General features: G+C 53.0%; 1 protein-coding gene across 2 annotated transcripts in view; it reads right to left on the reverse strand.

Moving 5' to 3' along the window:
• ITGA11 (integrin subunit alpha 11) overlaps positions 1 to 12,910 on the reverse strand; it is a 132,082-nt gene that overhangs the window by 34,277 nt on the left and 84,895 nt on the right. For both annotated transcript variants that reach the window (XM_061430184.1, XM_061430185.1), the window contains exons 11-12: positions 3,377 to 3,521; positions 453 to 601 (exon numbers count right to left, since the gene is read on the reverse strand). In XM_061430184.1, coding sequence (XP_061286168.1) covers positions 453 to 601; positions 3,377 to 3,521 — 294 coding nt within the window. The remainder of the gene's footprint in view (positions 1 to 452; positions 602 to 3,376; positions 3,522 to 12,910) is intronic.

The following is a 12,910-nucleotide window of genomic DNA, read 5'->3' on the forward strand; positions in this document are numbered from 1 at the left end:
CCTTGTTGTGGGCAGAGGCATGACTCCTCCCACTTCTGGTAGCACCAAGGTGGCATGAGGAACATGAGTGCCCCTTCAGATGCCTAGGGGCCTTGTCAGCCCAAGCTGGGAAGTCATAGCCTGGATGTTGCCTCTGCTAGAGCCCTGAACTCTAGACACGACCAGAGAGATGCTGGTGGTCGGGGGCAGAGGTCTGGCTAGTGCACCAGAGACAAGGGCTCCGTGGGTTCTCCCAGGTTCTCGTTGCAGCAGCAGGGTCTGAGATCTGGCTGTCTGGGGAGGGAGCATCAGCTCTAAGGTGGGTATAAAGAAGGCATACCCCCCTAGCCAGGAAGGATGTTTCTGGATCTGGGGGCAGTCCTGTGAGGGATGAGCTGAGTTGCAGTCCCTCCCAGCCTCGCCACCCCAGCTGTCCCGCCTGTCGGCCCCACCCCCAGCCCTCTCTGCGTTACCTGCTCGCCCCGCAGGGCCTGGTGGATGGTGAGACTCCGGTTGCTGTGCATGGTGAACAGGATGACTTTGCCTGTGTGGTTGAACCGGGGGGCTCCGGCCACGTACACCCGCCCCTGCCTGGAGGACACGACCGATGTGACTGTGTACCCTGCCATGGGAGGAAACAGGCTGGTCTCTGACCCCGCAGCCTGGCAGACCTCGCCAGGGCCTGGCAGCATGGGTGGGCTGCTGAAAGGAGAGCATTCAGAGCAGGCTGAGCAGATGGTAGTTCTAGACGGTGGTTCCCAGGCTCAGCTGAGGAGGAGGCCTGGAAGAGGCAGGGCTTGGAAGGGGCTGGTGGACGGTGCAGGGAACTCACTGCGCCCACCCTCTGCTGGAGGGCATCGAAAGAAGCCAGGTGGGGTCACTAAAAGGCATCGCTGACCTGGAACATGCACATCGCCTGCTTCACTCTCCCCACAGGTGAGCACATGGGGGAGCAGGGAGGCGAGAGAACAAACCCTAGCCATGCTTCTTTTTATATTGGGCTGGCTTTGTTTCTGATCCCCACCAGTAGTCTCTCTGGGGACCAGGCAATGTCCTCTTCATTACCAGAATGCCCTGCTAAGTGGTCCACCAAAAACTGAAGGGTTGGCTGTGCAGAGGCAAGGAATTGCTCTGCTCAGGGCATGCAGGTAGGGGGTCTCAGAGATTCCTGCAGCCCCAAAGCGGGGAGTGCCCAGGCTTCTCTGCATCCACACACGTATGCCACTCAAAAGAGAACAAGACGGAAACCCAGGGGCTCTTTGGGAAAGGCCTCCAATCCATGTTCTCGGGATCAGTGCCTGGTCCCTGTGAATTTCCAGTCGAGCACCCAGCTCTGGGTGCAGCGTCCTCAGACAACCCTCCTGAAAGTGGGACCCTTGCAGGTGTGCAAAGCCGAGAGTCCTACTTCCTGCCAGTTGATTTGGAGACTGGATCCCTGTTTTTAGATGGGTGCCAGGCCTTGCTGGCAATTCCTGGGTGCTTTCTGGGGAATGAGTGGCTCCTTCTGCTGTGTGTGCATGCCTGTGTGCACGCCTGTGTATATGTGGGTAACTGTGTCTCGGGTTCCACTAGTTGCTTTCAGAGTGGCTGCGGGATGCACAGAAGCCAACTCACAGTGGCCGGGAGTGTGGGTGCAGTAGGGTGGGAAACTGGTTCTAGATACAACATCTTTGACACTTGGAAAGGTGTTCTGGGATGTGGGGTAGGTGAGAGCAGGATATCGCATGGAGGGTGGCTAACGGCTGTGAATTCAGAGCAATCACAAAAATACAAGGGTAGAGCAGGCTTAGCGTTGTGCGGTGGAGCAAGGGTTTCTTCTAAGCTGAGCCCTCAGCGGCATTACTGAGAGTATTCTCATTGACCCCAGGCGTTTGGGGTTCCCGGAAGGAGGGACAGTGGTAATGGGAGGGTCCTGGGGGCTGAATGTCCTGGGGGCAGGCGAGGCCTGACTCTCAAAGCTCTAAGCAGTGCTGAGAGCTTCCTGCTTCCCTGCTGGCTGTGGTTGCAGTTCCCATGTGGCTCTGACCAGCAGGCAAGGCCACCCTGAAAGCTAGAGAGCCTCCCTGAAGGCCCGGGGCCGGAAGTCCATCAGCTTCCCCAGTGTGGAGGCGGAGAGCCTGGCCTCCCGGTCTCCTTCCCCAAACTCCCCATCTCCCTTGGGGCACAGAGGGAGGAATCTTCCAGAGATCCCCCACAGTGCCCTCGCTGGATGAACCCCCAGAGAGAGGAGGAGCAGAAAGGCGCTCCCTCCAGACTCCCACCCAAGGAGGGACCATGGTTGGGCCTCATGAAGGGTCTTCTGGGAGGAGGAACGACCTTCCCACCACAGAGAGGCCCACTGACAACTTAGTTCACGGAGAAGTGGGGTCTGAGGCTGCATTGGTGATAACGTCACAGCTGGTAGACTCAGTTCAGAAACTCAGGAAGACTTACAGACAACATGAGTGCTTCTCCTTTCCTCTGGTTCAGCCCTTTCTGCATGAACGGCAGAGGCTCGCTACTACAAAACTGGAGGTGACTGGGCTATGGTTAAGGTTTCACAGCTGGGACCTGTCACCACCAGGTCAATGACTCACACTTTTCTTTTTACGACCACCTTAAGGTGCTTAAGGTGAGCTTCCCTTGTGGCTCAGCTGGTAACGAATCTGCCTGCAATGCAGGAGACCTGGGTTTGATCCCTGGGTTGGGAAGATCCCCTGGAGAAGGGAAAGGCTATCCACTCCAGTATTCTGGCCTCGCAAAGAGTTGGACATGACTGAGCCACTTTCACTCACACTAAGGTGCTTAATGGGAGATGACTCCTGCCTTGATCGTAACACAAAGATTCGGACATGACTGAGTGACTGAACTGAACTGAACACATCCTCAGCTCTCATTTTTTCCTTGGGGAGGCAGACTTCCTGCACTCGATTCTTTTTTTTTTTTTTTTCTGCACTCCATTCTGAAAGCATACCAACAGCTGCCGGAGACTCTAGAGGCATCAGTGGAAACAATTTCAGGTCAGACTGCTTGTCATTTATTCTGGCAGTCTGCAATCTTTTTGGCACCAGGCACCAGTTTTGTGAAAGACAATTTTTCCACCGATGGGGGCGGTGGGGGAGATGGGGAATGGCAGATGAAGCTTCACTCGCTTTCTCACCTCCTGCTGCATGGCCTGGTCCACAGCCTGGCTTGGGGACCCTGATTTATTCTAGCTACTAATGGAGAGCCCGTGATGAGCCAGGCATGGTGCTGGGCATGCTGGATGCCAGCCTGGAGAGGCAATGACTCCTGACTGCTTGAATCAGCACAGACGATGCATGGACAAGCCCCTCGTCTCGTGTTTGAGCATGTTCTGGACCCCCAAGTCCTCTTTTGGCCCACCGCCCACTAGCCACCCCTCAGCCCTGCCTCTTACCCAGGTAGGCGCCATGGTTCTTGAGCTCCTCAGGGAATTCCTTCAGGTAAGACTCACGGAGAGGAATGACCTTCCCGCTGCTGGTCTCCTTTAGCACAGCTCCATTCCAGTCATAAGCGCCCACAGCTCCCAGCAGAATCCCGTCCTGACATCGGGGAGGGGGTGCACATCAGCTCATGTCCCCCGGGGTGCCCCTGACCAGGAATCTGCCCTACATCCACACCATGAAGCATCCGCCTGCCCCCATCTGGCACCTCCTGCCCAGTTCGTTAACAGCCCAACTTCCAACCAGGATTCTTGACTTTAACAGGAGCTGAGGGCTTTCTTGCCCCACTCCATTCTTAGGATAAAGTGGGTCAAGCTGATCCCAAGGATGGGATCTTAGGAAACAAGGAATGTTCTAGAAACAGGCTCCAAATCCAGGACCAAAGTTGCATTCCATCCCTTCTTTCTGACACTCCTTTAAGTGATGAAAGTCGCTCAGTCGTGTCCAACTCTTTGCGACCCCGTGGACTATATAGTCCATGGAATTCTCCAGGCCAGAACACTGGAGTGGGTAGCCTTTCCCATCTCCAGGGGATCATCCCAACCCAGGGATCGAACCTAGATCTCCCACACTGCAGGCAGATTCTTTACCAGCTGAGCCACCAGGGAAGCCCCCTTCAAGTGCTGCATGTATACTTTTCTGGGGCTTCCCAGGTGGCACTGGTGGTAAAGGATACACCTGCCAATATTCCTGCCAATGCAGGAAATGGTAAGAGACGTGGGTTTGATCCCTGGGTTGAGAAGATCCACTGGAGGAAGAAATGGAAAGTCCACTCCAGTATTCTTGCCTGGAGAATCCCATGGCTAGAGGAGCCTGGCATGCTACAGTCCACGGCGGCGCACAGAGTCTGACACGACTGAAGCGACTTAGCATGCGCACAACCTGTGCTTTTCCCCCTTCCTTTGCAGCGTCTGAGTTGCTTTCCTGCGTGTAAACGCTACTTCTTCATCTCTTCAGTACAAATTCACTGTGTGTCTGTCTTATGTCAGACACTTGCTTAGCGCTGGGGATACTATCCCTGCCCCAACAGAGCTCACAGGCATTAAAATACATACACAGATAAACATAATACTTGCAAACCGTGATAACTGCCACACAATGAGGGATGTGATAAATCCTGGCCTGAGACTGAATTTAGATTGAGATGGGGCTCAGGAAAAGCGTTTTGAGCAAGTGATGCTTACTTACCCAGACACCTGGAGAGATGAAATAATTTGTGCAAAGGCCCTGAGGCTGGAGACAGTTCAGAGCCTTTGGCTTCAACGAACTGAAAGCTGTTCAATTGGGCTGGAGCCCCGAGTGAGAGGAGCAGGGTGGTTCAACATGAGGCTAGCCAGGTAAGCCAGGGCCACATTTGTGGCAGCCAGCACCTCAAGGACAGGAGGTTGTCTTTAATTACAGGGTAAGCAGATGCTCCGATGCCTGGGCAGGAAGATGGGGAGCTCTAGCTCCCTGAGGGGAAGCTTCCAGGGTCATTTGAGGGGGACTGGACTGGGTCTATCCACTCTCTGGGCTGCCCCTGAACTCTATCTCCACCCCCAAGCATCCACATAACTAGTGGACACAGGAAGATGAACACCAAGCACTCAGAAGAGGGAGAGCAGTGACTAGGGACAATGAGGGGCTGGGGCGGGGGTGGGTGGAAGCAGGAGGGGCCACCTTCCTGGGTCACCTTGGTGATCACGAGCAAAACCTAGTTTTGCCTCCCAGCTTTGGAATGTTAAAGCACAAGCTGGTGAAGTCATCTCTCTCCCACTAAGCCCTCCTTCAACCCAGCTGGTGGGTGGAATTTGAGGTTTCCCCACCATTGGTGCCCAGAGTACTGAATTTCTCCTTTCCTGGTGGCTCAGTTGGTAAAGAATCTGCCTGCAAGGCTGGAGACCCAGGTTCAGTCCCTCGGTGGGGAAGATCCCCTGGAGAAGGAAATGGCTACCAACTCCAGTATTCTTGCCTGGAAAATCCCATGGACAGAGGAGCCTGGTGGGCTATAGTCCATGGGGTTGCAAAGAGAAAGACATGACCAAATGACTAAACCACCACCACCAAAGACGGGGGATCAATAGAAAAATGTGACTCTGGCCTGGGGACAACAGAGCCATAACTAAACATACAGGCAGAGGCCTCAGCACTAATTTCATTACTGGTGGTGGAGGAGGCAAGATTGGGAACTGTAATAAGCTATGGGTCCTTTTTTCATTCCCAAGGTTCCACTTTCAAGAGTAAAGTTGATCATATATAAGGATTAAAGTCCTAATATTTTAAAGGTTGAACTGACTGTTCAGAGGATGTTTTTACGGCTATAAATTAGCCGCTCTTGGGTGAGTCTGATGTGCCTGGTTGTGTTTGATGTCCCATTTTCTCATCAGCTTTCTCTCTCCTACTCCGGGCACTTCAGCCTGGGAGAGAGTCTGACAATCTGTCGGGGCCAGGATCCAGGCCAGGGCCTCAGAGACTCCTGCCAACATTCCCCACTCTTGGGGTGTGCTCCATTCTTGGCAAGATCCTTTCTCATCCAGTCACCCATTTGTGGGAGGCCAGCAGGACAGTCATTATCTGCACTAGACTAATGAGCACCCAAGATTCAGAGAGGGAAAGGGGGTTGCCTGAGGTCACACAGCAAGTCAGTGGCAGGGCTGGGATGGAGCTGGTCAGAGGAAAAAAATGCTCATTGGCTTCCCCAGAAGCCCCTAGATTCTGCTTTCAATATGACAGCAGGCCAGTCTGCTTCCTGGGGAGGCCTTTGAAGATGATTGTTAGGCTTTGCAGATGATTGGAAACCTCTGATGTACTGAGAAGGCCTGGCTTCACTGGGTGCGGGGGATTCAGCTGGGGGAGACCTGATGCTGACTCACCACAGTGGGGCTTGGCAGTTCCATCGGAATTTCTGCATTTGGCAGCACTGGGGGGCTGAGGGCTTCTGGGCCCTCACCTTCTGCCAGTCCACCCCGGCAGTGGCTGCAGGCAGGCTTGCGCTCCCAGTGGGCGGCCCTTTCCCGAGCAGGGTCTCCTGGAGCCCTGCTGCGGACAGGGTGCCCTGTGGGCTGGCTGAGAGGGCAAGCCCAGGCCACCAAGGCAAACCTCAGGTGGTCACCATCTTTTCCCAGTTAGGAAAACCCAGACCTTTTGAGTTTGGAAAAAATCTGGAAGCATGGGGCTGAAGAAAGGGCCAACGATTTGATAGAAGAAGCCAGGCATTCAAGCCCAGCTGGAAAACAGAAGGGCTGCGTGGGGAAGCTCCGTGTTCCCTGCTCCAGGCCTGGCACTGGCTCCCTCACTTATGGCCTCCTTCCCTGCGAGGTTTCCGGGGCTTCCACCAGGTATGACCAGGGTGGGCCTGGGTGGCAGCTGACCTTCCTGGCTCTCAGTGCAGAAATGAGGACATGGGCTTGGCCCCCAGAAGATCTAAGGCCAAGTGTGTGCCCTCCTTGAGGAGGACCTGTACCTGTACTTGCCTGAGCCCTCACCATCGGATCCCGCCAGCTCAGGTCTCAGCTGTCCTCTGACCGGTCCTGCAGCAGAATTACCTTTCCACCTCAGCTGAGTGCTCCCTGGTGTGTGATCAGATCTCCCCAAACTCTGTGTTCCTGCTCGTCCCTGTCCCCAGCCAGGGTCGGGCCACATGCCCAGCATGGGAAGCCGCATAGTCTTCCCGTGGGAATGGTGGTTCCCCACTTGGGGTGGCTTAGCCCCCAGGCAATGTTTAGTAATGCCTGAAGTCAGCTTTGGCAGTCACAGCCCGGGGTGGTGTTGGGGTTGCTATGGTGAGTAGAGACCTGGGATGCTGCTGACTACCTACGACGCACAGGACAGCCTCGCAGCAAAGAAGTACCCAGCCCAGATGGTCAGTAGGCTGAGTAATCCCAGGCCTGGGATTAGACTGTGATCTCTGGTGTTAGACATTCGAGTTCCACTCCTATCTCCAAAGCCTCCGGCTGTGTGACCTTGGGAAAGTTCCTCTCTCTCACCAAGCCTAAGGGTCCTCAGTTGTAAATAGTTCTGAGACTATTCTGCAGTTCTGTAAATAGTTGTGAGAACTAGCATTTTGAATCCTTATCAGGGTGCTTGGCAGCCAATAAGGACTGCATACATATTAGTTCCTCTCATTCATTAATTCGTCCATAAAGTACTTCCAGGGAGGCAGGGGTCCTCAGATCTCACAGTCAAGTTGGACCTACAGATGAGTCTGTGAGGAGTGATCTGATAGAGGCCAGGACAGGAGGGCCCATAGGAGTGGGTGGCCTGCTGAGGGGGTGGGTGGATACATGGCAGAGTTAGGGAAGGATTTTAAAAAAACCTTCCTTGACTTCTTGGTTGGTTAGTCACTAAGTCGTGCCTGACTCTTGTGACCCAATAGACTATCGCCCACCAGGATCTTTTGTCCATAGAATTTCCCTCTGGAGTGGGTTGCCATTTCCTTCTCCAGGGGATCTTCCGGACCCAGGGATCGAACCTAAGTCTCCTGCTTTGGCAGGCGAATTCTTTAACACTGAGCCACCTGAGAAGCCCTCCTTAACTTATTAGGGAGTCTCAAAATGCACACTTCTAGTTCCAAGCCTCAAGATTCAATTCCACATATGTTTTTCAGACATCTGCTCAAAGGTTGAAGTTCAGAGAGGTAAAACGATTTATCTGAGGCTACACAGCCAGACAGAGCTCTCCTCTGGCCTGGTAGCAATGGAATGACACCAGATAATACCAGTTCTTGGTGTTGGAGAGGCAGGGCTGTGGGGGCCGATGGAGGTGACCCATGGTGGGTCTGTTCACAGGGAGACCACCTAGAGGGCACGAGTGCTGGTCTCCCCCTCAGGCTCCCCTGTGGCTTCCTCGCCCACATGTCCATCACCAGAGTGGCCGCAGGGAGGTCAGGACTCTGTCCCCAAGAGCACCTTCTAAGGCAAATACACAGTTAAGAGGGTGGATGATGCTTTAACTAGTTGCTCAGATTGTCTTGGTAGAAGATGTTTTCAACAAACCTAGTGGAGCCTGAGGAAGGGATCAGTGCCTGGAGGTTGAGATGGAGTTGGGCAGGAAGGACCCAGAAATTGGCCTGCAGTCTTTCTGTGGAGAGGGGCCCTGCACCATTCGTGGGGCTGAAAGCCGTAGGCTGGGACAGTGAGGAGGGGCCGGGGGTCAAAGGGCATGCTCTTACTTGACTATTCATCCCAGATCAGAGAGATGGTTATTTCTACTCAGAGGTCCTGGAACAATGGCCAGGAGTGGGGCGTTGGGCACCAGGGCATAGCCTTAGGATTTGGGGCTGGGCTTCTGAGGACTGCAAAGAACCAGAAATATTTCCTGCCACCAGGGGTCAACTTGCAAAAAATCCAGAACAGCATGGCAGCAGGCCTTGGCCTCAGGGGGCAGCCCTGGCTGCCTGCCCCAGAGCTGGCGGGGGAAGAATCCACCATCTAGAGCTAAGGGGGCTCAAAAGGAGTTGACAGCCTTTAGCTGTCAACCCCTCATTTCATCATTATGGATGAGTTTCTTCTACTTTTGATTAAACAAGACATGCAAAATGAGTTCAAATGCAAAACCCTTAGGAAAGAAGACAACTTTAAGGCTTTAACAGCTGAGAACCTTACATAATCACCTCTAACCTTAGTTATCCTGTCCATGAGCCCAGGAGGGTGGTGAAATGGGCACAGGCTGAAGAGGCAGGAGGTGGCTGGGGCTATTGGTCTGGGGGGGTAACCCCCCACCCCACACCCCAATTGCACTGCCTCAGCCTGTTTATAATGTAACTAAGGCTGGTCCTCCTAGACCATCATGTGTAATTTAAAAAAAAACACTCTGTTCTTATCTTGGGTGAGTGGCCAAGTCTTTCGTGTAGATAAGGTCCACCCTAATAAAACTGCTTCCTTCTGTAAACTTTTGGTGTTGGGGAGATTTACGGAGTGCAATGCAGGAGAGCCATCACCACGGGCATCAATTTATTTACGGTCCTCTTCCTTCTACCACGCCTTCCCCTTGTGGCCCATGGGGATTATAGGCTGAGAGCTGTGGATCTCTTCTGCAAGCTTTCTGGCAGATTCATGCAGCTTTTTCTTGGTTACCCGGCTTGACAGGGAGTTCATCACCTCAGCAAGCAGCCAGCACTAATAGAAGCCACTCCAGCTCTCAGCGACCTTCACGTTCATTTCCAAATGCTAATGGAACCATTGGCTTACAAATCCATTCTAAAATTTGGCCAGGCATCCATAGCTCATTTTGCTGATGGTAATTTCCAGAATATTCTTTCTCCTTTTGGCTAATCAGGACTCGAGCTTCCTGGGGCTCTGGGTCCCTGGTTTTCCCAGCAGCTCTGACTTCTGGCCATCATGCCAGAATGTAATAATGACTGTGGCCTGGAGCTTCGGTTCATCCAGGGGCTTGGGGATATATGGGGGTCTCCTCTCCTAATCTGGACTCTGGTCCTTTCTATCTCTTGTTGCTTTTCCCTTCCTAACCTGAAGCCTGTTTCCTTGCTAGGTAAGATGGCAGCAGACCAGGTGATCAGACCTGACCTTTCCTCTGCCCTTTGTGAACATTCTATGGGTCCTTCCCTTGGGACTAGGGAGTCTTCTGACAGAGCTCAACAGGCCCAGGGCAACTGAAGACTCAGCACATTTGCAGGAAGCAGCTGCCTGAGGCTGTCTAGGGGGCGTTTCCAGAGGAGATAGAGCCCCAAAGTTCACCCAAGAGATGTACTCACTTGGGCTCAGGACCTGTTCTGGGCAAAGTTGAGAGGCTGGACCTTCTTGTCCCCAATCCCCAGAGAGGTCTGACTGATCCTGAGAGCTGTGGGGTTGGACTCCCAAGGACAGGACGGCTGTGGCCAATTATCATGGCATGACCAGCCTAGCACTGGAAAGCCTCTGTACCCTAAAATAGCAACCTAATGGCCAGTCACAGTGCCAGACAGGCCACCATCACTCTCACCAATCCTTTGGATTTGGAAGGACTTTATTTATTTAAACAATTATTTAGAAAGTCTGAAAGAGTCTCAAGTTCAAATGTAATCATTGTCTCTTTCTAAGTCTCATCAGATGAAAGCTTCCAGATGTCTGTCATTTGAAAACAAGACACAGGTGACAGAAGAACCGGGGTTTCCACCTACAGAGTGGGGAGATGCCCCCTGGGTTTCTCCAGTTAGGGGACGAGAACAAGAGTTGAGCATGTGGAGGAAGCTACAGGAGGCAGCTGATGACCTTGACCTCAACAACAAGTTGAGGTCCTGAGCTGCTGGTCTCCCCTCTGCAGCAGGAGAACTCTATTGATCCTGCAAGAACTCATTTTGTTTGACATACTCTGCTGTTTGGGCCATTGTCAAGGTTCAGCTAAACTTCCCCGAATCCCTGAAGCTTGTCTTAACTGTCCTTCTCTCTAGATTCCCTGATTCCTGGGCACACACAGATCACAGTATGAGAAGCAGGAGACTGCACTTATCATTTAGGAGTCTTTCTCCCCAACTAGACTGTGAATTGCTGTCAGTTGAAATGGTATCTTCATCTCTATATATCCCAGTGCCTCACAGCCAGGCCCAAGGGGAGATGCTCAAAAACTGACCTTGGAATGGAAGATGGAGACATGGGACATTCTCTCTCTCTTGCTGTCCGCGCCATCAGGGCTGGGCCCCCGTGTGTGCTCAGCCTTTCTCCAGTCCTGTGGGTATAACTTCCTCTCTTTTCTTGCCTGCTGCCACCCATGGCTGCTGAAATCCTTGTCCTCAGGGGCCTGTCCAAGCCCCAGACTCCCCTGATCCTCCCCTGAATCTCCTTTCCCTTAGCCTGGGCCTTTCCTTCTGTAAAACCCTGATCACACACAGCCTTGGCAAGGACTGTTTTTGTTTTTGCTAAACCATGCAGATCTTAATTCCCTGATTAGGGATCAAACTTGTGCCCCCTGTAGAGGAAGTGTAGAGTCTTAGCCACTGGGCCACCAGGGAAGTCCCTCATGCTGCCTTGATAAGTGTTAGATGGGTCCACGTGGTTCCCCACTGAGCAGGGAGTCTCTACAGGGGCTCCATGGATGGGCGGGCCTCCTGAAGTTATACACCTGTACTCAGAAGTCTGTAGTTTCTGTCATCTTATTCTCTAAGTTCAGGACTGCTGTTCTGTGTTGTTTTCAGGCTGACTCCTATTTGGCAAGAATAAATTCTGCTTCCTTTTGATATCTTGGGGCTTCCCTGGTGGCTCAGACAGTAAAGTGTCTGCCTGCAATCCGGGAGACCCGGGTTCGATCCCTGGGTTGGGAAGATCCCCTGGAGAAGGCAATGGCAATCCATTCTAGCACTCTTGCCTGGAAAATCCCATGGACGGAGGAGCCTGATAGGCTACAAGGCTACATACAGTCCATGGGGTTGCAGAGAGTCGGACATGACTGAGTGACTTCACTTTCACTTTCACTTTGATATCTTAGTTGCATTTGACAAATGCTTGTTGGATTTAATGAAATTGATTTTCTTTGTTGCATTTTCTAACTAGCCCTGACCCCAGAGTCAGGAGTCCAGGGCTAGTCCAGCTGGAACACAGAACTTGATGCCTGACCTGTGTGAATGAATGATGCCCTTGCCCCTCCTGATATGCAGCCCCTTACCCTCAGACTGGGAGCTTCCTGAGGTCAGGGCTCTTGCCTCTGTACCTCCTGGGATAGAGCACAGGGCCCAGCACAGAAAAGGCATTGAAAAGATTTGCTAATGTGACCACCTAAAATGGGACAACTATTACCATCTGCCAACTCTGCAGGGCTGTTTTTGAGCATGAATGAGGCACAGAAATTTTCTGAAAAAAAAATTAAAGTGCTTGGCACATATTTTGCATGACTACTGTCAATATAGAGCAGTAATATTTATATCTTGCTGTATTCAATGGGCACGAGATAGTCCAGATGCAGCTCAGGAAACGCTGTGCGTGAGCCGCATTTCCGTCCATCTGCCCGCTGTGTGCTGGGCATCCATCCCTCTCCCCTCCGACCTGGGATCTCTGACTCAGTGCCCCCTCAGATCCCACCCACTCTCATGGAACAGCTGCTCAGTGTGGGGGGAAAGCATGAGGCTAATGTTTCTCTCACTTGTGTCACTGCAGCAGGTCATTCGGCCTTCCCGGGACGTGGCTTCTGTACCTGGAAACTGGGAGTAAGGAACCCTGGCACGTTCACCTCACAGAGGAGTGGGGAGAATTCATGGGGTCAATGGAAGTGATGTGGAAGTGGGATGGGCGGATGGGCCTTTTCTGGCAGATTGGGAGATGTGGCCCCTTCCCATGGGCCCAGCTGGGCAGAGCACGCGCACAAACCCAGGGCACCTGTCAGCCCGGAGTGTGCTCACAGGGGTGTGTGCTGATACCAGAAGCGCAGGCTTTCCCCACAGGTACTCTCAGGCAGGGCTCTGCCTCCAAACGGCTTTAGAAGTAAAGCATGCTCACAGCTATGGACTCCTCTGCCCCGCCGGCAGGCTTCCCAGGTGGCTGAGTGGCAAAGAATTCGCCTGCCAGTGTGGGAGACTCAGGAGA

Source organism: Bos javanicus, chromosome 10 (assembly GCF_032452875.1).
Source record: "Bos javanicus breed banteng chromosome 10, ARS-OSU_banteng_1.0, whole genome shotgun sequence".
Taxonomy (NCBI): domain Eukaryota; kingdom Metazoa; phylum Chordata; class Mammalia; order Artiodactyla; family Bovidae; genus Bos; species Bos javanicus.